At 43.2% G+C, this 23694-nt stretch overlaps 1 protein-coding gene across 1 annotated transcript; it reads right to left on the reverse strand.

The window, feature by feature from the left end:
- Positions 1-19583: 19583 nt before the first annotated feature.
- On the reverse strand, positions 19584-22279 carry LOC147417937 (putative pentatricopeptide repeat-containing protein At3g13770, mitochondrial). Its single transcript, XM_086507358.1, has 2 exons — positions 21820-22279; positions 19584-21663 (listed from the first exon to the last, which is right to left on the reverse strand). Exons 1-2 carry the CDS (start codon positions 22199-22201, stop codon positions 20459-20461), a joined length of 1587 nt encoding a protein of 528 aa, XP_086363484.1. The 5' UTR covers positions 22202-22279; the 3' UTR covers positions 19584-20458.
- Between the last annotated feature and the right edge of the window lie 1415 nt (positions 22280-23694).

Genomic DNA, 23694 nt, shown 5'->3' on the forward strand with positions numbered 1-23694 from the left:
ATATAATCCTTGTCCTCAATCACTCTTTTTAAGATGCATTCCTCTCTTTTCAAGCTTCCACAATGTGAAGCTCCGCACATCCATAGCTCTTTTTTCTGCCCTAACCATGCTGGGAGTTCAGACCCTGCCAATGTAGCCAAATCAAACTCTTCCACTGGTATCTGGTTCACATCCTTGTTGTAACTATGGTCTTTTAGGTATATTTTGGTTGTGGTCTCCCCACGCCTGAGGTATATGTGGTCATAACCCCCCCCAATCCTGGACCATCTTTAATTGTCTCATGAATGGTCTTCCCAAGATGATCTCGTAATTGTTTTTTTTGTCGAAATCAACTATTGCAAATGTATGCTCATACTCAATTCCACAAGAAGTTACAATTACTTTTTCCAAAAGTCCTAGAGGCTTTTCCATGAACCCATCTGCCAGTTGCAATTTTATTATGGTTGCTCTCAAAGCCGGTTGGTGGCGATAGCGACTCCTGCTCCACTGTCAAGAATAGATTTGGATACTACTCCCTGGAATTCTACTGGTAGTGTGGTATTTCCATCTTCTCCCTCGCAATATTCTCCAACCTTGTTTAAAGGTACATGCCTAGTGTTTAGTTGAGGCTTGTCCAATTCTCTGATCCCTTCTTGAAGCGACGAGGTAGGGTCCTTTACTCCAAATTTTTCTAAGAATCTGCCTATGTGGTCTACATGTTTGGTCGTAACCTCAGGAGTTCGGCTAACGTGATTGTGCATGCCACAGGTGTGGACAATAACTCAATCAACCCTTGTGAATCCATTACTCTGTTAGGAGATGGTCTTTGAGATGGGATTGCTCTCACCTCAGACTTAGCTTCATACTCCCCTAGGTAAGAGGGTAGAGTTTTTAGCGAGTCTGGTTGGCTATGCCCCGAACTGATTGACCCCTGGTCCCCCGCTTGTGAATGCATATCAAAGTTCATTTGTGATCTTGCCTCAAATTCTTCAATGGGAGGTAAGATCTCATTTTTCTCCTTCCCAGTGATATTTATTTGGTGGTTCATCCTGTTAGCTTCATTTGCTTCTCGGATTTTCTTCCACAGGTCATCTAGACTGTCACAATCCTTACCCATCCCTACCAATGTTTTAGGCTGAAAACCATCAATTGTTATATCTGTTGTATTTGGCACTATGATAGGTTCTCTCCTAGACTCAGAGGCAGTCGTGAGTCCCTCCTTCGTGTCTACTTGTTTCTCTAGAGTTGGTGTGAGAGGGGTTGGAGCTGGCACCTCGTGCCAATTTGCAGGTTTACCAAGCGGGTTTTCTATCAAGGATTGGGTTGTTTCAATCATCTTCCGACACATTTCCAACCTCTGTTTTTCTAGTTTCACATATGGATAAGTCATCCATCTTTGCTCTTGGTTTTGGTTGTTTTTTAGTCTGGCTTCGTATGCTTTTAAAAGTGCGTCAAGCTGCTCATTTACTTTTTCTACCAGCACTGACCCTCGCGATCCTGCACTTTTGGGTTCTACTATTTCCTTGGTCCCTTTGGTTGTGGCAGCGTGTGAACTTAAACTAGTTAGATCCTCTAACCGCTCCAATCTATCCTTTGTGTGTTTTAACTCCTCGGATAGAGCCGTTTGCTCTCGTTCTCTCCTGGCTTTCATACGAGCCTTTCTCGCTTTCCAAGTGCTTCTTTGATTTTCATTCTTGCACTAGGAGCATAGGTTTTGGCTCTTCAATTATGGGTTCGTTTGTTCTTCTTTGATTCTGTGCCCTTGTGACTGCCTGAATAGGTATTACTGTTTTGTTTTCTGACCCTCCACTGGAAGGCACTGCTTCCAGCATGTTCAAAGTAGTTTTTGCTCCTTTGCTCGGGTTCTTAGGGCAATCAGGAATCAAGTGAGTAATTCCACACTCGGTGCAATATGCGTTGACTCTAATGATTTCATCATGAGGACAGTCCCTTAGCCAATGATCTCCGCCACACTTGTAGCAGGGTCCCTTAGGCTGTTGAGGTGCTCCTTGAGCTCCTCTCTGTTGGTAAGCATGCCTCTGCCCACCCATGCCTCTATTGGCTATGAACAATAATGTTCATTCATCCAAGCTGTATCTTTCTTCTCTTGCAGCCAGGGCAGCTGTTGGTGGTCCTGTACTTCCAATCATGCTCCAAGATTCTTGCATTTCAGGTTCTTCCGGTGGGTAATAGACAGGATTTGCTGCATATCCATTGGGATTTTTGTAATATGCATGCACAGGTATCAAAGCCTTTTCTTCTGGTTCGTTTACCGTTGGTGCGTATCTTATGCCGACCGATCGTACTCCTGGTAGTGTTGGGGTATAGGCGTCTGTGCCTTGCCCGACCGCCCAGAGTCTGGGCACCCACTGACTTGTATACCTTATACATAGCATAAGTGTATAGGGGGCTGCTCACTCTTTGAGTCTCCCCACCCACATCGTGTGTGTGTCTTCTTCTCTCTCCCTCACTCTCCGTCTATGGTGCTCCCCGATCCCCTTCAATTGGTATCAAAGCGTAGGTGCGGAGGGAGCGCGTGTGTGCACAGTCACGACGACAGCGGAGAGCCAGTTTCATTCCCAAAATCGCGTCCACGCGTGCGCGCACTTTCAAGAGTGCAAACAGGGTTTCGACTTTGACATTGGCAAATTCAGCTTTTCGAGAGCGTTTCCAGCAGATGTCCTGACGTTTCACCCCCCTTTCGAAGCCATTCGAGCCATCAGAAACCTCATTCGAGCTACGGTTCAGGAGCTGCATTTATCAGCCCTCTTTTGGCAGTTTATGTTGCGTTTTTGGGTCGAAACGGAGGTTTTTGGCATAGCTTTCACACCCGGACTCGGATACATGTGATCCAGGAGTCTACCTTGGGGTTTTGGCACGCTCCAGACGCGCTCGTCATATCAGAATTTTAAAATTCTGAACGCTGAATTTTCTGCAGCAGTAGTTGTTTATTGTGTGTCGAGGATTCCACACATGGTTTGCTCTCAGATGTGAGAGTGATATTTGTTGCAAGTTTCCTCACAGGTGGGAGGATACGATGTATGCCTTATGTGGTTTGATGCTTAGGGAGACTAATGTGATTGCATTTTGAGCTCGGCAATGTATGCCTCGAGCATGTTTTTTGGCAGTCACAGGTAGAGCAGATACTTGTGTACTAGATTTGCAGGTGTTTGCAATGATGTATGCAAAGTGTGGAGATTGGTGCATGCATTTGGAGTGCCGTTTGATGCGCTTTGGTTGCTCATGGTTTTGAGCGTGCAGTCAGTTTGGTTACTGGTTTTGTGGCCGTTTTACTGACGAAACTCTGGCGAAATTTTCCCAGGAGTTTTATGCGCATCATTTATGCAATCTAGGTAGAGATTGCGGATTGCACTCAGCATTTGCGTACGGTGTTCTCTGCAGGTGGGAGATTTGTGCGTGTGTATGCATCGATACCGCACATTGAGGGCTTGGTGATTAGCTCACGGGTTTGACAGGCGTACAGTTATCTTGGCACACTCACAGGAGTGAGTATTGTGATGTATGCTTATGTGGCTACGAGCTAGGTAGCCGGATTCGAGCACTAATGGCTTGAGTTTTTTCAGCAGGTTTCAGCTACAGGTTTACAAGTTTACAGGCAGGTTTGAGGTCTTATTTGGGCGCTGAATTTTCAGCCATTGTTTCCTCTTTGCAGGTGTCCATGTATGGCTCAGTTGTAGGCTGATTTGGGACACATTTGTGACTTGTTTATGCAGCTGTTTAAGAGCTGAATTTTGGGGTTGTTTTGGGACTGATTTGCAGCCATATCTTACAGCCATATTTGCAAACTTTTGTTGATGCGATTCGAGCCAGTTTAGGGCTGATTTGGTTGACATTTGCTACTCATTTTTTGGTTGCTCTTTTGCGAGCATTATGGCTGATTTTTCATTTGACTTCCAGCGTTATGGTATGACACAGTTTGATGGTGCAGATTTTGTTGCTTGGAAGGAGCATATGCTTGTTGCATTGGCGGATTTGGGGCAGGATAAACCCTTGCCTGGTTTATCGGCGAAGCCCAAGTCTATGCGTGATGATGATTGGCAAGATCTTGATGAGTTAGCCATGTCTACGATTCGTTTGCATCTGGTTGAGTCTGTTTACTGGTAGGTCTCGAGGGAGACTACAACTCATGCTTTATGGCAGAGTTTACATGCTATGTACGCGATATCCATGTCTACAGGGGAGTCTAGTCCCACTTCTATGTCCATGGGAGAGATTGGTCCCACACGCAAGTCTCGACGGCATAGAGACTTGACATGTTGGCATTGTGGACATAGAGGGCACATTAGGCGTCGATGTTTTAGGCGTTTGAGACAACGGAGGCGACAGATGCGTGATGCAGATTTGGGCATGACAGATGCTAGTGAGATCAGTACGGTGGTTACTGAGTATGCTTGTGACGGCGATGTCACATTTACATCTAGCTTGTCTTCAGACGATCTTATGTCTACGGATTGCATATCGGATTGCACATTGTCTTCACATTGGTTACTAGATTCAGATGCTACTTTCCATGTCACGTCGCATCGTGAGTGGTTTAGCACGTTTTCTAGTGGGAGACTTGGTTGTGTGCACATGGCTGATGGTTTTTTGTATGACATTGAGGGTGCACGAGACGTATGTTTGTCCTTGCCCAGTGGTATGAGATTTACCCTGCGTCATGTGCATTATGTGCCAGATCTGAGACGGGATTTGATCTCAGTCAGACAGTTACGGGATAGTGGATGTCAGATTTCGCTACGAGAGCGAGATTTTGTGATGCATTTGGGTTCGCTAGTGATTGCGAGAGGTGCCAGGAGTGGTACAGGTTACCCATTGCATGTGGATCACGAGAGAGACGGTGTTGTCTCTGTGATTATGCAGCCAGGTAGAGAGCGACAGAGCAGGCGAGTCTCTTTTGCTCATGGGTTGCAGGGTACTTTGCATGGAGTGCAGAGTAGTGAGCTCGTTGTGCACACAGTTGGGGCACAACTTGAGCAGTCACACAGAGAGGTGACAGAGTCAGACATGCATGCTTTGCTAGTGACTGAGCAAAGCAGAGAGTCAGTTGTGCGAGATACTTCTATGCAGGATAGACAGGTAGAGCGGTCTTGCTCTAGTGAGTCACGACAGGAGGATGTTGTGCAAGAGTCTATGCATACGGAGTTAGAGCATGAGAGCTCTAGTGAGTCACAGCAAATTGAGTGGTCATGTTTGCAGTGGATGATTGCAGAGGAGACTGAGATGTCAGCGATTATGCAGTCATTCCTTTCTATGCTCAACAGTGAGCATGGGGATATAGTTGTGCAGGATATGTCTTCCAGCAGACACCTAGAGTAGCTGGTTTGCTCTGAGGTTGCACGGCAGGTTGATGCGTCTTTTGCGGGCAGTCAGGAGATGCATGTGGCTGACACGCCTTGTCAGTCAGAGATGCCTATTACCAGGGATATATATGTTGATGTATGCTCCGTAGAGCTAGCAGGGCCCGCTAGCATTGCATCGGCATTTTATTGGTCTCATGTATGAGATGTTGATCTTGAGACCGGATATCGCAGCTGTAGTGGGAGCATTTGCAGTTGGGGTTGTCAGTCCTTTGTTGACTGATGATGGCATAGTGCACGAGGGAGATATGCAGGTATTGCGTACAAACTTGCAGTACGTGTGCGGTACGTCTGGTGGTGTATGGACTTACACCGGAGCAGGACAGCCGGATGCACACGATCACAGCCAGCCAGTGGGCATTGGTTGAGAGCGGTTTTCTCTCACCTTTTGTAGTCTTTAGACTAGGTTCCCTTGCTTAAAGGCACAGTCGCCTTTAAGTGGGAGGTTGTTGGGGTATAGGCGTCTGTGCCTTGCCCGACCGCCCAGAGTCTGGGCACCCACTGACTTGTATACCTTATACATAGCATAAGTGTATAGGGGGCTGCTCACTCTTTGAGTCTCCCCACCCACATCGTGTGTGTGTCTCCTTCTCTCTCTCTCACTCTCCGACTGTGGTGCTCCCCGATCCCCTTCAGGTAGGGGTGGTTGTTGCCCCAATACTGGTTGTGGTCTTTCAACTCCTATAGGTCATGGTAGGTTACCTGCTTGATACCTAGGCATCGGTGGGATTTGAGGAGATGCTACCTGAGCTTGGGGAGCATATGTTCGCTCTCTCACATATCCCTTGTTATAATAACATTCCTCCGTCACATGGTTTGTCCATTTTTGTTCAATTGCACACCACTTCAGCTGCTTAGCCTGAGGCTTGGCATACATATTAATTTTTTTTAGCACTTCCTCCACAAGCTGTTCCTGGCTTACAGCCACTTCTCCTCTCGATGCTGTCTTAGCGGACTTGCTTCCACTTTGTTGTGAGGATGAATTGTCATCAAGTTCCTTGAATTCACCCTCCTTGTAGACCGCACAATTGTCTACAAGATAACGAGTTTCCTTAGTTAACTCATTTAATGTTGTGCTCCTCTTCATATGTAAGTCCTTCTGGAGATCTGCGTTTCTCAGTCCTTGAATAAATATAAGCATAAGTCTGGACTGGGTTGGTAGTTCTTCCACAGGGCAAAACTTCACATATCTTTTTAGTCGTAGGGCTGCCTTTCGCACAAATTCCCCTTCTTTCTGTTTGAATTTATGGATTTGTGAGATGGTATTATGAGCTATCCCCCTTTGTGAGAATTCCTCAATAAATTCATCAAAAACCTTCTCCATAGACTCAAAATCTCTACGCTCCACGGAGTCAAACCAAGTAGCGGCATCCTCTTCTAGGGTAAGTCCAAACCCTGCAAATTGAGTAGGGAAGTCTAAAACTTCTTCAGCTCTAATTACACGCACGAAGGCTGCTACATGATCCCTAGGATCTCTGTTTTCTATATATTTCTTGTTTACCCATTTTTGCACGTGAGAAGGTCTAATTCTACGATGGTCTACAAATCTCATCAATGGTTCTCCTCGTCCTACTCGATATACCTCCTCTGGCCTTCGGTAGTGGGAGGGTTCCTCTCCCAGAGGTGCTCCTAAGCCATAATTTCTGACGGTTCTCGCAAGAGGTCGTTCATCTCTTTGAACTTGTTCTATGGGTTGTCTTTCGGGCTCTGCCGAGTCTTGAGTTTTTGGCTTACTCTCACCTTGATACTGTGAATAGAGTGGTGGTTCTTGTAATTCTCTTAGTCCTCGTGCGGCTGGATAACCACCTCTATTTCAGTCTTGTTCTAATGTCGCACTTTGTTGAAGCCATGCCTGCAATGATGGTTGGGTTGCCTGTTGGTTCTGGTAGTTGATGGTCTGTTGTTGGTTAGAATGTGATGTTGCGTTGTACTCCTCTGAAAATGGATTTGTTGACTTGCTAGGGGTATAGGTGGACCTTGGTACTTCTTTGGGGGCATATATTGATGTTTCTGGAACTGTTGCCTTATCTACCTCCTCTCGCAGAATTTGTTTGTATTCTTGCCCGTACCTGTCAACAAAAATGATATCCTTCCCCATAGAAATTTCATAAGAGAACAAGTAAAGAACCTTGTCATTGCTTAATTCATTTGGGAAGGGTTCTTTGCATCGAAAGTAAGAGACTACTCCCTTGCTCTCATGCTTGTAAATTCCCACATTCTCATTATAGGTGAGACTTTGGTTGTTTTTTATCATACATAAAAAGAGCTCCAGGTCGATCAATTTTTGGAGGCGGATCTTGAGTCTCTGAGACCATTTTTCCTTTTGCTACATTATCTCCATACCTGTTATAATCCTCACGGTTGCTAACTATTAGATAGTGGTTCCCCTTTTCATCTCGGAATCTATCTCCATCATCATAGACTTGAATTATCTCTAGTCTCTGAGAAGGCTGTTCCTCTATACAAATACACTTGCGTCCCCGATAGTCAGAATAAGCTAGGGCTCCCCGAGAGTTTGTTCCTTCTAAGAAGATTATAGTGAACTTGGCAGTGTTCAAAGGGTTTTGGGAGGTGCTTCCTCCTAGCATTGGTCCTTCACCGGAGAAACATCCTGGCTGTTGACTAACCATCATGAAGAAGGACTTATCTGATGAAGTGTCAGTATCACTACCTTCCTCAATGATTGGGGCTAATGGATCTAGCCTTGCTTGGGTTACACTTTCCTTAGTGGACACTAAGCTACCCTGATCACCTGCCACTTTTTGGTCTCTAGGAATGTGTCTTCCTGATCTTAAATTCATCAAACTTAGCAATGCAATTTATCACAAATCCAACCACTCACCTGGCAAGGGATCAGTTTCCGCACAACTTCTTGCCTTGTTGTTGAATATACATGTACACAAGCGTTTAATTTCGGCAATCAAATCAAAGCATTCAACCACTAGAGGTGGTTTTAATAATGGTTGGTATAATTGAAGGGTTAATCCCAACCACTACTGTACTCTATACACTTCTGATGCTCTTGATTAGGTCTGCCGATTTAGGACTGTACACCACCCAAGTGTTTGTCAATCTAGAAGTAAAGTCTTAATTCTGTCCTTGCTCCATCAAAAAGGTCAAACAAAGTCCAATTTCACTTCTAAAAGAAGTTCTGGAACCCCTAAGTCAATTAGAACCTCCAGGTATGTCAACAGTTTAATTTTGTCCAAAAAATGACCCTGTAGACATCCTACGCGTAGGATGTCTTTTTGCTCTGTTTCAGCCAAATTTTCAATGTAGACTTCCCTTAATGTGCTGAGCTCACTACTGTATTTATTTTTTGGTTTGGACACCTTTAAGCTGGTCAACTGATCAGAAATCTGTTCCAGGAGCCTAATGTCCGTTCTGATGATTTCACCAATCAAATCAACTCCAAATTGGACCAAACTTGACTAGGAGGCTTGTCTAAGGCTATATGAGAGCTTGGTATGTCTTAGATAGGATTTTGGACTTTTCATCATGCATTAGACATACTACGCGTAGGATGTCTTCTGCAACAGAATTTAGCCATACTTGGTCCAAAGCCTTTCTTTTGATGTGTTGAGCTTCCTGGTGTGTTTAGATTTGTGTTTGAATGTCAATAGACTCCAAACTTAGCTATTCTAGCCTTTTTCAGTCAAAAATGCTAAAGTCTGCTTAAACTCCAATTTTCTCACCCAATTGAGATGAAACCTTTCACATGTATTCAATAAATCATGTAGATCATGCACATGAAGACATCCTATGGTTTTGGTCTTCAAATAATGCCTTGGCACAATTTGGGTAGGATGTCTGGCAATTCTTGTCTTTTAGCCACAATTTATCAAGATATGGTCAATCTTCCATTTTCCAGGTGAAAATAGGGTAAAATCTACTTTCTTAACACTCTGGTCAACTCAGATTCTTCAAATTCCTGCCAGATCATCCTGTAGACATCCTACGTGTAGGATGTCTTTATTCCTTAAAATTTAATTTCTCTCTGTCAGTGGGCTTCCCTATGCTCTGCAGTTCTCTCAGCACTACTCACAGAAACTTTTGGACTTCAATTCAGCTTCTAAACATAATTTACCCTCTTTTACAGCTCTTTGATGAGCCTAACAACAAATATAACATGCATGAAGTGCTGCAGATCATAAATCATGATGCCCTACTTACCCTACTCCTACTCATCATGTGAAATGGTGAATTTGGTGTCTCGGTTGCTTCCTGGCCTCTCACGGACTCTCAAGCTATCTTCTCACCGCATCTACCACTCCAATTCCTACTCTCCACACCACAACCTAACTAATACTACCTAAGCCGAAGGATCTAGGCTAGACACACGCTCCCTAAACTCCTCTTAAGACTTAGAAAGTCCATCATGTGAGATGGTGATTTTGGTGTCGCGGTTGCTTCCTGGCCTCTCACGGACTCTCAAGCTATCTTCTCACCGCATCTACCACTCCAATTCCTACTCTCCACACCACAAACTAACTAATACTACCTAAGTCGAAGGATCTAGGCTAGACACACGCTCCATAAACTCCTCCTAAGACCTAAAAATTCCACCACCCTCTGATCCTATCTAAATGTAAAATAAGACTCTGGCAAGCCAGAGAATCCCTATCCTCAAGGACTAGTCTCAGTCACCTACCTAGGGTTTTTGTCCCCGACAGCGGCGCCAATGTTGGCGGATATGCCACAACGGACATCAGCACAGCGAGAACTCACCTAACAAGATTTATCAGCTAAGGACGAAGCTCAACCCGCAGGCGCGTGGAAGCAAGCATAGGGTGTCAACCTACACTCGACCGACTATTGACTACTTCCTACAGAGGTCTCTACCCAATGTCTAAGTTACAGCCTTCAAAAGTACACAGGAGGAGATTTCATACAACGCTTCCAAGAGCGGAATACCTAGCAGACGTTCTCAAAACGCTACAGAACTTGAGGGATATCCTATTAACACCAATAGGCCACTCTCCCTAAGGTCCGTGACCCAAAATCCTACCCAAAGACACCTGGTGCAAAATCACGTAGGATGTCTGGCAAGTTTTTGCAGGTCGTCGTTTCTGAAAACTAAGGTGCCTAATGTGTAGCTCTACTCAATACGAACACGTGGATATGCTAAAATGCAAAAACAGACACCATATGCTCACCGAATCACCAGAAACAGCTCGCGGGTCAATCTCGTGAAGTCGGGCCGTACACACGCAATGTGGGTGTTGGCGCATAGCTCTCTCCGAGGGAAACACACTGCACTTCTCTGCACTCGATTCCAACCACCAGTGTGCGCGTAGCGTCAAGATAAACTCTCCTCTCTCTCGTACACAGAATACGCTTCTCACAGACACTTTTTTAAAACTCAACAAAAAGGTCCCTTCATTAAGGTCAAAGTTTGGTATAAATACCTTCCAAATACAATATCTCATGTTCCAAAGTAAAATTCTATCCAGCCTACTGGCAAAAATAATATACAAAATTGGAAACTTCTTCAAGCCCCAAGTGTTTACAAATGAATTACAGGTTTTTTTCCTTAATCAAGGAATGACTACATAGAATTTCTTTCTTTTCGTATTCCACCAGTCTCCAATTGAATGTGGCTGCCAGTCTTCTGCTAACATTGGGCATACAAGCTTTCGAGATGGGAGATAATATAACTACCGATGGAGCTTTTAAGGGACAACAAGCCTCCGTTACTCCCTTGATTGGGAAATTGAAGCTTCATGTATAAAGCTACATCGACAAAGAGAGCTTTTTAATCACCCCTCTCCAACAAGCCTCCGTTACTCCCTTGATTGGAAAATTGAAGCTTCATGTCCAAAGCTACATAGACAAAGAGGGCTTTTTAATCACCCCTCTCCAACATGAGGATGTTATCCTAGGGGCACCATGGTTCAACCATATGGTTGCCAATATGAAGTTCCCTGGAAGGAGAATTTATTTCACCTACACGGAAAAGAACATGTATATAGATGCTAATGAGTCGGGTTGTACTATACCTCTTGTAAATTCCCCTGCTTTTGATAAGTCAATGAAAAGCTTAGTTTTTCCGTATACAATTTTTGTCAAAGTATCCATAAATGATCCTAATGTTTTACCGAATCAAAGTGGTAGGAATCAAGTGGAATTAGAGTTGTCGAATTTCCTAAATGGATTTCAAGATGTTTTTATCAATGACATCCCTATGGAGTTACCTCTAAACAAGGTAATGATGACCATACAATAGAGCTTCTACCTGGGAGCTCACCGCCTAATAAATCTCCTTATTGAGTTTCCCAAGCTGAACAAGAGGAGATTATGAGGCAAGTACATGAACTTGTGGATACGGAGATGGTGAGTCCTAGTTCCTCTCCCTTTTGTTCACACATCCTATTAGTGCAAAAGAAAGATGACACATACCGTATGTGTGTTGACTATAGAGCAATGATTCAAATTACTATCAAGAACATATTTCTTGTACCTGGGATAGAAGATCTGTTTGATTAGCTACAAGGCTCTATCTACTTCAGTAGGATTGACCTTAAAAGTGGCTATCATCAAATAAGGATAGTGAATGAAGATATTGTAAAGACTGCTTTCCGCACAACAATTGGTCTTTATGAATATCTTGTCATGCCTTTTGGTTTGACAAATTCTCTGACCACATTCAACCGCTTAGTGGAGACAATTTTTTAAGCCCTATCGCAATTTCAATGGAGTGTTCTTTGATGATATCATCATCTCCTCCAATTCTCTCGAGAAGCATAAGCAACATCTCCAAGTAATTCATTATTTGAGGGAGAATAAACTTTTCATTAATCAAACGAAGAGTGAATTTTTCCTTCAAGAGATTCAATACTTAGGTCACATTATCTCTCAAAATGGTATTCGTATGGATCCAACAAAGTTAGAGGTAATAAAAGGATGGCCTAATCCAAGGAATCTACATGAACTACGAAGCTTCATTGGTATGTGTGGATACTATAGATGCTTCATAGAAAAATTCTCACAAATATCAGGACCATTACATGACTTAACAAAGAAGAACGTTAAGTATACATGGACCGCAAAAGAGCAAAATATTTTTAACAAGCTCAAAGAAAATCTTACCTCTCAACCTGTGCTTACAATGCCGGATCTCTCAAAATCATTTGGGGTCCAATGTGATGCTTGTGAAGATTGCCTTGTAGCAATCTTGCTTCAAGAAGGGCATGCCATAGGATACAAGAGTCGAAGACTCAATTCCGATGAGCGAGTGTTAGGCATATACGAAAAGGTGCTACTAGCTGTTCTACATGCCCTTGACACATTGAAGCATTATCTTTTGGGGACTCCATCCATCCTAAGAGCAGATCACCAAATTTTAAAGTACTTCATGACACAAACCAAGCTTTCTGACAAACAAATGAGGTGGATAAATTTTCTTTCGCAATTTGATTCTCATATTGCTCATATTACTGGCAAGCACAATCAAGTAATCGATGCACTATCAAGACGAACAAAAGTAAATGCAGTGTCTATAGTAACTCACAATGATCTATCTTCTATGATAGATGAGTATGCTATTGACCCTGGTTTCAAGGATATAATGTGAGCCCTTGCCTTAGGAAAGAAAGAAGAACTGTTCACCTTGCAGGATGGTTATCTTCTCCATGATAATAGGCTATGTGTTACTAACTCCCTTCGTGAGAAAGTAATGTATGAATCACATGCTCCTCCCTATGCATGGACATAGAGGGCTTTAACCTACTCTTCAAGGACTAGAGACGTATTTCTATTGGCCTACCATGAAAGTAGACATACAAGAGTATGTTTCAAAATGCGTGGTATGCCAAAAGACCAAGTATGATAGAGGGAAGCAACTTAGGTTACTCCAGTCATTTCCAATTCTTAATTTACCATGGGAGAGTATATCCATGTATTTTATCTTTGGATTACCCAAGTCTATCCATGGGAATACATGAATATGGACAATGGTCGACAAGTTTAGCAAACAAGCACATTCTACACTTGTCAAAAAGACTATTAAGGCACATCAAATGGCAACCCTCTTCATATCACAAATTTTCAAACACCATGGCTTGTCAACATTCATAGTGTCGGATAGAGATTCTCAAATAGTGAGATAGCTAACCTTTATGATTCTAGATCTACTCAAGACCTATGTCACGGAAGTAGATCAACACTCACAATGGGAGAAGTACCTACCTCTTGTAGAGTATGCGTACAATAACACTGTCCATACTACTACAGGGAAGGCACCCTTTGAAATCATTGAGGGAAGACCCAAAAGTTCCTTGCTACTTAAGGTACAAGGGAAGATCTTCGCTTGCTGATTGAGTATAGCCGAGAATTACAAGAATTTTTTCAAAAGATTAAGGAGGCTATACCCATCTCACAACAAAGGCAAAAAGATGATGCTAACAAGCACATCAGGGCCTTAACTTTCAAGGAAACTATTTGGGTCCTACTCAAGTTTCCCAAGGCTCGATTGAAGCAAACGACATGCAAAAATCCTACGGGCCACCAAAAAGTATTATACTAAGCTAGCAGAAAGATACTATGGTCCTTTTCAAATCTTAAAACCAATCAACGAGATGGCCTATCAGCTAAAATTTCCCAATCATTGGCTCATACACAATGCTTTTCATGTGAGTCTACTTAAGCCTTACAAAGGAGAGCCACCAAAAGAACCAATAATTGAGGATCCACCCGATATCGAGGATCAAGAAGAGGTGCTCCAGCCTGAATCCATCCTTTGACATGAAGACAAGGTACTAAAACATGGTAAGACTATCCGACGGTATCTTATTGGATTCAAAAATTATCCTTTTGAAGATGCTAGATGGATGCAAGGAACACAGCTTAAGGATCGTAGGAACCTTGTCAATGCTTACAATGCTACACTAGAGTAAGCAAATGTGATTTTTTTTTTTAAAGAACAATGTTTTTGTCTTATAAGACTAGTTCTCTTTTTATTATGCACAAATTTAAGTAGTATGCATGCTTAGAATCTTGTTTGTGACTACGACGTCTCCCAAATACCAAGTAGAAATTGTCACTTTACTTTGGGAGTATGATATGGACTAAAGAGTAGACATGCTTGCGGCAGCTAAGTCTCCCAAGCACCATATGGATTAGTTATCCATTCTAGAATGATGTCATAGGGTAAAAAGGGATCCTCTATCCACTAAGAAACATAGACTAATGACTAAGGCTTTATCTTCTCTACCTCATAGTCGAGGATGATTATGGTTTCAAGAGAGAGGTAAGGTCATAAAATCTAATATCTAAATATCCCAAATGATTTTCTCATATTTAATTGATCGTCTAATGTCGGAAAATAAATGGGAACAAGAGTTAGAATATAGATATGTACTTTTAGACCTACCTCAGCACGGGACTAAAGGGAGAGAAGGCTACATCTCATGAAGGGTCCAAAAAGAGAGATGATCTACCAAAGAGCGATGAGCAGGTAATGGAGCTTAAAAGACTTTAGCGTTAGTTTCATTAAAGACCTCCAAAGGTTAGTGTTAAAAGTCCTTAGACCTAAGACCTTTAGGTACTTTAGACCTTAGGCAAGCTACGCATATGCTTGAGGTGCTTGTCATGCTTGAGTTGACTAAGGTGCTTGAGGTGTTTGTCGTGCTTGATGACCAAGGTGCTTGAGGTGCTTTCCATGCTTGATGACCAATGTGCTTGAGGTGTTCAAGACAAACTTGTGTCCTACAAAGGAGGGGACGAGCCCTAAATCTAGGAGCATGAGAGATAACACACACACACACACAAGGCAAGCCCAAGACTCAAGAGACAATAAGGACACATGCCAAGCACCTACCCATGTTGCCCTCATGGTGTGCTTGAATCCTATTGGCTGGCTTTAGGGAGGTCCAATGAGAATTTAGATGCATGTAATTATTTAATCAAGATCTCTCTCTCAAAGGGAGAAAGAAAGACACTTGTCCAAATGCTACCCCTATTTCTTGAAATGAACATAGCCTATGATTGGCCAAGCCTGGTAAGGGCCAGTAGGGATCAACGCGAGAGAGAGAGAGAGAGAGAGAGAGAGACCAAGGCAAGGCTAGGGTTCTCATTTTGGCCAAGCCTGGTAAGGGCCAATAGGGATCAAGCTAGAGTCAAGAGAGAGAGGGGTCCACCAAGGCAAGGCTAGGGCTCATTTTGGCTCATTCACACACTCACACACTCTCTCATTGTGTTGAGCAAGAACTCCATCTCCTTCTCCAAGCTTGAGAAGTAGAGAGCCTACACCAACACCTCTTGGCTATGGAATGCAAATCCAACCAAGAGTCATGCTTCAAAGCAATGCTTGCCATCTTCTTTAGCTTCATTACTATGCTATGCTATGATTTATGAGTAATGATATATGAGAAAACTCTTCTTTCTCGTATGTTACATCTTCTTCCTCTTCCCTTCCCTCACTCCCTGCTAGCTCTCTCCACATGTTTGAAGGTGTTTGAGGTCTTGGGATTGAGAACGGGTACAAGCTAATTTTTTTGCAAGGTAGTTACGGGCATAAATTTGGTGCATGAAGTTTACCATCTTCATTGCACCAACAAGGCCTCAAGGAACACAAATCATGTATTATAGCAAGTCTCTCTTCATGAGAGAATCTATAATACAAAAGCCTTTTGGAGGGGGGATCAACTCCAAGTAAATCCGGTCCTCAATTGTTGTCAATTTCTCTAATTCTCTCTCTTTCTCTCTCTCTCTCTCTCTCTCTCTCTCTCTCTCTCTATCTCTCTCTCTCTGCCCGTATCCAAGCAGTAACCCTAGCAGCTCTCGCTTCGCTGACCTCCCCCTAGGCGAGGGGCTGCCCTGCGGGGGGTGTCCCTGGCTCTATAGTGTTGCCCTAATCCAGCTCCACCCGAGTAGCTCTGCATCGCAGCTCCAGCAGCGCCGCCGCCTTGTCCCACCACTGTTGCACCACCCCCTTCTCCAGCGGCATCCTCACGGGCTCCCTCCCATACCCTCACATTGTCCCTGCATCCCCTCACGAGCTCCCTGTTCCACCCACGGACTCCCTCCCATACCCGCCTCCGTCTCCTCGCTGTCCAACGTTTCACATTCTCTTTACCCTCAAGCTTACACAGTGCCATATTAAAACCCCTAAGCGGCCTTTCCCATCCGAGCCTATAGATAGCCCACTTCCGGGTCTTCTAAACAACAGCGATGGCCACTTGAGCTTCATCCCACAGCAAACTCACTTTCGCAGGGGTTGTAGCAACACCTCCGAAGCAGGACAACATCGTTAGCCTTCAAGATGAAGTCGGAAAGCTTCGCAAGGAGAATGAGGAGCTCAAGCTAAGACTTGCTGCCATCGAGACACGGCTAGCCGCAATGGAAAACTGCAAGAAAGAAGAGATGGAAGTCAAGTTCAACAAAACAAAGGCGGAAGTGGAGACCATACTCACAAAGGAGGTCAAAAATCAGGTGCACGAAGTAATCTTTCGCAAGGTCGAAGATCGTGTGACATCCACGCTACGCGAGCGACAACGACAAGAGGACATCTCCATCAACGTTTGCATAGGCGAGCTCCCAAGTGACTGGAAAGGGGAGGGAGATCACAAGTTTCACGAGTGCTTTGCCCGTATCCAAGCAGTAACCCCTTTGGTACAATGGGATCCAGCAACAATCACCTTTCTTACACATGAGCATCGCACCAATCACGCAATCCTCGCTTTCAAGACCAAGGCGGATCGAACTGAACTCCTTGAACAATCAAGGCTCCTCAAGGATACTAAAATTTGGTTTGCAGAAGATCTCACACCCGTCCAACTCAAACAAAAAAAGACAAAACTCCAGAAGATGCGAGAAGCACACACAACAGGGAAATGGGCATTCTATCGAGGAGGTAAAGCCATTATCCAGGAGTTTCGAACTCCCAAGCCGGCTCCCTCCTCACCTTCCCCTTCTTAGTTTTGTTCATTTTAACTTTTCCTTTGACACCTCTTTTGGACCCTCAGTCCTTAACTGAGATGTATCTCACGATCCCCCTGTTTAGAAGAACCCCTTTGTAATGTTTTGATTTTGGTCCCATGGGTCATATCTGACCTCCGCGGACGATAATTCAATCTATCTATTTCTCTCTCTCTCTCTCTCTCTCTCTCTCTCTCTCTCTCTCTCTCTCTTACAAGTATTGTTCATGCCAAGCTAACTAGGTATGATGTTCATTTTGCTATCTCTAATCAAGTCCTCTCCTTATGCTCTTTAAGAATTCTCTTAAGGAAATGCTCACTCTTGTTACTTTAATTCTGCTACAATCAATGTTATAGCCATATTCCGTTACACGATTTAACAATGTAATTTTTTTCAATGCAAAGCAATACATTTGCAACACAAAATCCTTGATTCAAAGAGTCAAGTAGCCACCTGCAAGTATTGATGCAAGAGGACTCCGGTTCCTCGAAGTTTTAAAACAATATATTGTGTTTGTACCTTGACCCCTATGGGTACAAGTGAGCATAAGAAGTGTGTTTCTTCCATAGGGACACTTGCCTATTTGATGGTGTACACAAGAGAAAAGTGACAACCACAAGGTGAGCCCTATATCCTCAGAATTTTATACATTAATTATGCATTTTACTTGTGCTATTATTTAATGTCTTAATGCTTACAATTTTCAAAAGGTATGTAGAAGCTTGAGATAAGGACAATTGTGTCATTGTTCTACGTAGCTACAACGAGAGAAGCAATGTTCATCGATCCCACCGCCAAGCCGTTATAAATACCCTGTGCCACTAGGTAATAGAAGCATATACCCAAGTTGAAGAACTCTATGGATAAAGTGGAAGAGTTTCTATGTTTAAATGATTGCCATGGAGGAAATTATTCATTATTGTTACAAAAAAAGCACATAGAGCCCACAAAGGTTGCTATCCATGTGGAAAAAGGAATGACACTTCTAAGAAAAGCTCATTTGGGCTTTTAGGTCGAAACGGTTTCTTCACTAATTCCAGTACTCAACAAATTATCTATGGGAGCCAATGCTCACATATCTCGGTTTGGAGTGTAAATTTCCCGGTGGAAAATGAAAATCCCCATAGTAATTCCATTGGACCCTGATTTTCAAGGTTGAAAATTAGGCATTTTAGTTATATCCTGGAGAATACACCATATTTTGGCATTACTCCCAATTGTTTGACTAATTTTTCGAGCACTGATGGAAGTTGTTGATAAATTTGTTCAAGTTCATAATTGGCCATGTTTCTAATGTTGAAGTTGTCAACCAATGCAAGAAAGTGTGGGCTAGATTTGACTAAATGTTCAAGTTGATGGGGCCTACCCTTGGCACTATATTCCATAAGGTCTCGAATGAACGCCAAGCGGTGGGATTGGCACCAAAGAAGTAGGGCACATTTCCCATGGCACTTGTGGTCTATTGGATTGGTTTGAGTTAACTTTTGCTTGAGACGTTTGAAGTAGCAAGGGGAGCATGAAAACCCATGTGGGCATGTGGATAGGGAACTTGTGATCAGTCCCAGTGCTTGAAAAAAACATTTTTCCAAAAACATAGAGGTAAATTGACAAAATTTGAAGGTTTTGACACCGAATTACACTAATTTTTTCAAAATTTTTTGCAGGTTTTCTCACCTTCAAATATAAAAGTTAGAGGTAAATTTCAAAATTTGTAGGTGGGATTACACTAAACCTAGGTTTTTTTCGAGCACTGGTCCGAGTTTACTTTTGCTTGAGGCGTTTACTTTACAGGAAAGTGACATGGCATGTAGGCACTTCTGGTCCGTTGGATTGGTCCGAGTTTACTTTTGCTTGAGGCGTTTACTTTATAGGAAAGTGAAGTGGCAAGGGGAGCAAGAAAACCCATGTGGGCTGACATTGGGGAGGTCGAGGTTTGAACCAGGGTTGGGGGGGGAGGGGGGGGCATGAATACCATAAAGGAGCTACAATAATTACAAGGGGTTTTGATAGAGTTCACAAAGACCTCACAACTACTTGGGGAGTTCACAAGGACTATCAAAACTACTTGGGGAGAAAGCAACAGAATACACTATGTGCTGAGAGGAGGCAATATTGACTTCTCCTAATTTTGAACCCTGAATTTGCTTTTAGATGGGTTCATGCTTCTGTTTGTAGCTTATTGTGTTTACACATGGTGCATAATTCATGCATAATTCACAAAAGGCAGGACTCTCAGTCTCGCATTTTGGGGCGGGGGGGGGTGGCGGTCGGTGTGTGTACAAAAATACCCATCTGGTTGCAGGCATGATGTAAGCAAATGTTTGAAGCAAAAATTTACTTGGTTGTTTCACAACACTTTTGTTAGGAAGGTATAATGGAGAGCAACCCAAAAAATCACCCTTCGCAAAATAACTGATAAAACCTGCTCGTCTGACTACGAGGGATAGTAGGGAGTTTGTAAGGCTAAAAAGACCGTGCGGCCAAGGATGCAAGTTAAGCATTGTTTCAATAGGATATTTACAAGCATCGAAGATATCGAACCTCCCTCATGTCCCCAACTAGGCCATACAGTACATAATTACATAAATCACAACCCAAACTGCAGTCAATACACTACTCAATCAAGAACTCAATTCCTACAAAGCGCCAAGGTTTTTCTTTCACAAAGGCCAACTCTTGATGGAGGTTTTTCCTTTAGGAGCAGGACTCTCACTTTCAGTCAAGGAAGATATTCATGGGGCTCAACACAACCTGCACTAAGTTGCTTTGCTGTTCACATCATGCCTTAAATACACATAATTTTTCTATGCAAAACGTTGCCCACTCTTACTTTTATGCCTTCAATGGCAATGCTTTACCTCCAAGAATGCTATGGAAACCCTGCTTTGTAGGATCCAACAGCTGCCACCATGGTTATCAGTGTCTGAACTTTTATTGGACTGAGACACAACCTCAAACTTGGCCCTCGACAAGAGTATCTCACCCAATTCTAGTACGTGGATTATTGCCATGCACAAAAATGCCATCCTTGAAACGAAAAAAAACCACCGTACATGCATAATTCCTACCCACAAAAGAACCACAACCACCGTTTTCCCGACATAGAAGCACTACAATCTAACATGCCATCAAGCCTCCTCACAAATCTAGTGATATCTCCACTCTCATCATTCAGCAGCGACATTTTAATTCCAGGCAGTATTTTTTATTCTCATGCGTTCGATATTGTCCGCCTCTTCCTGCATGCCAGCAGCTGTATAAATGTCACTCATTAAGACATAAGCTGCCGCATTACATCTCTCTAGTTGTACTGCACGCTCAAAGGCAACCCTTCCAAGCTTCACATTTCCCCATTTTTGACAAGCACTAAGAAGAGAAAACCAAACTGGAGAATGATCAGACGATGGCATCATCTTAATTACTTCCACAGCTTTGTCGAAAAGCCTTGCTCGTCCAAAAAGATCAACCATGCAAGTGTAGTGTTCTTTGTTTGGTGCAATGCCATATTTTTTCTTCATGTTATCAAAATGCTTTTGTCCCTCATCCACAAGGCCCGAGTGACTGCATGCATTGAGCACATTAATGAATGTGATTGCATCTGGGGAAATGCCCTCCTGTTGCATCCCTTGAAAACATTCTAGAGCTTCCTTGGCCAGACCTTGCTGAGCATATCCTCCTATAAGAGCAGTCCACGAGACTACATCCGGAAAAAAACCCTCACCCCGCATTCGCTGAAAACAGCTCATTGCTTCTTGTCCTTGCCCCTCTTGGGCATATCCTGTAATCAATGCACTCCAAGAGACAATATTCCGAATAGGGAGCTCATCAAGAACTTGTTGTGCTTTGAAAAGTGCCCCACATTTGGCATACATGTCGACCAAAGCGTTGCCAAGGGTGACGCTTTTTTCCAAGACCCCCCGACTCACAATCTCATCGTGAATTCGTTCACCCATTTCAACGTCTTGCATTAAGCCACAAGCCTTCAAGACGCAAGCATACGTGATTGCATCTGGAGAGTAGACCTCGCTTCGCATCCTTTGAAAACAGCCCAGAGCTTCTTGGCCCTTCTCCTTCTGGACATATCCTGCAATCAATGCATTCCAAGAGACCACATTCCTGAGGGGAAGCTCATCAAGAACTTGTGCTGCTTTGAAAAGCTCACCACATTTGGCATACATGTCGACCAAAGCGTTGCCAAGCATGATGGTTGTTTCCAAGAGCCCTTGATTGACAATCTCATCATGAATTCGTTTGCCCATGTCAACGTCTTGTATAATGCTGCATGCCTTCAAGGCGCAAGCATAGGTGATTGCATCTGGAGAGAAGACCTCGCCTCGCATCCTTTGAAAACAGTCCAGAGCTTCCTGGCCCTGCCCTAGCTCGACATATCCTGCAATCAATGCACACCAAGAAACTACATTCCGGTCAGGAAGCTCATGAAGAACTTGTCGTGCTTTCAAAAGTAAACCACATTTGGCATACATGTCGACCAAAGCATTGCCAAGTACGACATTGTGTTCCAAGAACCCCCGGCTAACAATCTCACCATGAAAATGTTTGCCCAGGTGAATGTCTTGCATAATGCCGCATGCCTTTAAGAGGCAGGAATAGGTGAACGCGTCTGGAGAGAGGCCCTCGCTTTGCATCCGATGGAAACAACCTAGAGCTTCATTGCCCTGCCCATGTTGCACATACCCTGCGATAAGTGCATTCCAAGACACGGCATCTCGGAAAGGAAGTTCGTCAACGACTTGTGCTGCCCTGACAAGGGCACCACACTTGGCATACATACTGATCAACGTGTTCCCTATGTAGGTGTCCTTCTCAAGTAATCCACGGCCACGAATATCAGCATGTATCCTGCTGCCTCGGTACAAATCCTTCTTCTTAGCACATGCTTTTAGTGACGCGATGAAAGAAAGCCTCATTACTTTCGGGTCCTGATCATTCTCTTCCTCTCCATAGCTTCTGCTAACACCAGTCCCGTTTTATTCCCCGGGGTGGGGGGGCGGGGGGCGCCGCTGCGAATCGAACTCACACCTTTACCACCGGGGAATGGTTTACAAACATAAACTCGTCTTGCTTGGTGGGCCTTGCTATATAATATCTATAGAATACATAGGACATATGCAAATTGATATTTAGTATCTAGCACTGAAGGAAACAAGAGCATGACTAATTTGGCAAGGGCAGCACTATGTGAAAGGGATATACGTTTGAAATAATGTTTATGGGAGGAGACAAAGTTAAGCGCATCAATTATTCGAGATTATAGGGATAATTACAGTTGAGATTATATCGAAGTGAGGTTGTCTACTGATGAATGTTTTTTTCTAGTATACGTGCTACATATAAATTCTTGCAAACAAAAAGTATTTTAAAAAGAAAATTTTCATCGAATGGTTGGTAGCATAGAAGGTGGATGTTGACTATATTTTGCCTTTCTTCTTTTGTAGTTATTAGTACAATGAATGAGGACAGCGATACATGTAACCTCACCTTCTTTGTTTTGTGCTATGGCATCGACAACGCATGTTGCACCGTTTGCCACACCAATTGTCAAGTCAGTGTTTAGTGATCATGCAGCACATGCCAATTGCGATCAAATCTAGCACGTTGAACTTAAGCTCTAGGAGCCACTACTGAAGGACATTTATGTTACCTCCCTTCGTCTTTATTTCAACTTTTGTAATGTCAGTTTGATTGTGCAACTTATTCAAGGCCAGGTTTTTATAGTGTTGGAAGTCTCATCCGTGAGTACAAATTATCGGAGTAGAGTTGTTGATGCAGTCATGCATACGGGCTTCATCTATAATACATGTATTGAAGGTGCAATTGATCTCATCTACAACTGGTTTTCTTTCACGAGTAATGGTCAAGAACTACAGCAATTCAGGGCCCGTTGCATGTCTTACAGAGCATGACATCCTATAGAAAGTTGCATGTAGAAAGTGGACCGAGCTTGTGATATGGCATGTGTTACAAAGCTCCCATGCATGACTACAAACTAGGGGTAGTTGGGCAAGATCACCAAGAAAGAGAACACATTTGTTGTTGAAGGGGTGTGCCAATGTATCCTTGTTATGTTAAGATTTTGTCTTACGATAAGGTAAAATGTCATTTGGATTAACATGGATAGCTCCTCTATAATTATATTATCTGCCTTTATAACATGGATAGCTCCTCTATAATTATAATATATGACTTTTCTCAATGCAAAAAATTATAAAACAAGCAAATAGATAAAGCATAAATGACCTGCAACAATAAATGAGGTGCTTTACTGACCTGCAATGTTGTACTGCTGCATTTCGATTGTCCAATCTACAGGCCGATTTTTGAGTCGAGCTACAAAAAAGCAATATGAATAGTTAAACATATCGTCTTGCAATGAAACTTCATACATTGAAAGTGCAAAGTA

Source organism: Adiantum capillus-veneris, chromosome 30 (assembly GCF_014529385.1).
Source record: "Adiantum capillus-veneris isolate H3 chromosome 30, ASM1452938v2, whole genome shotgun sequence".
In the NCBI taxonomy this organism is placed as follows: domain Eukaryota; kingdom Viridiplantae; phylum Streptophyta; class Polypodiopsida; order Polypodiales; family Pteridaceae; genus Adiantum; species Adiantum capillus-veneris.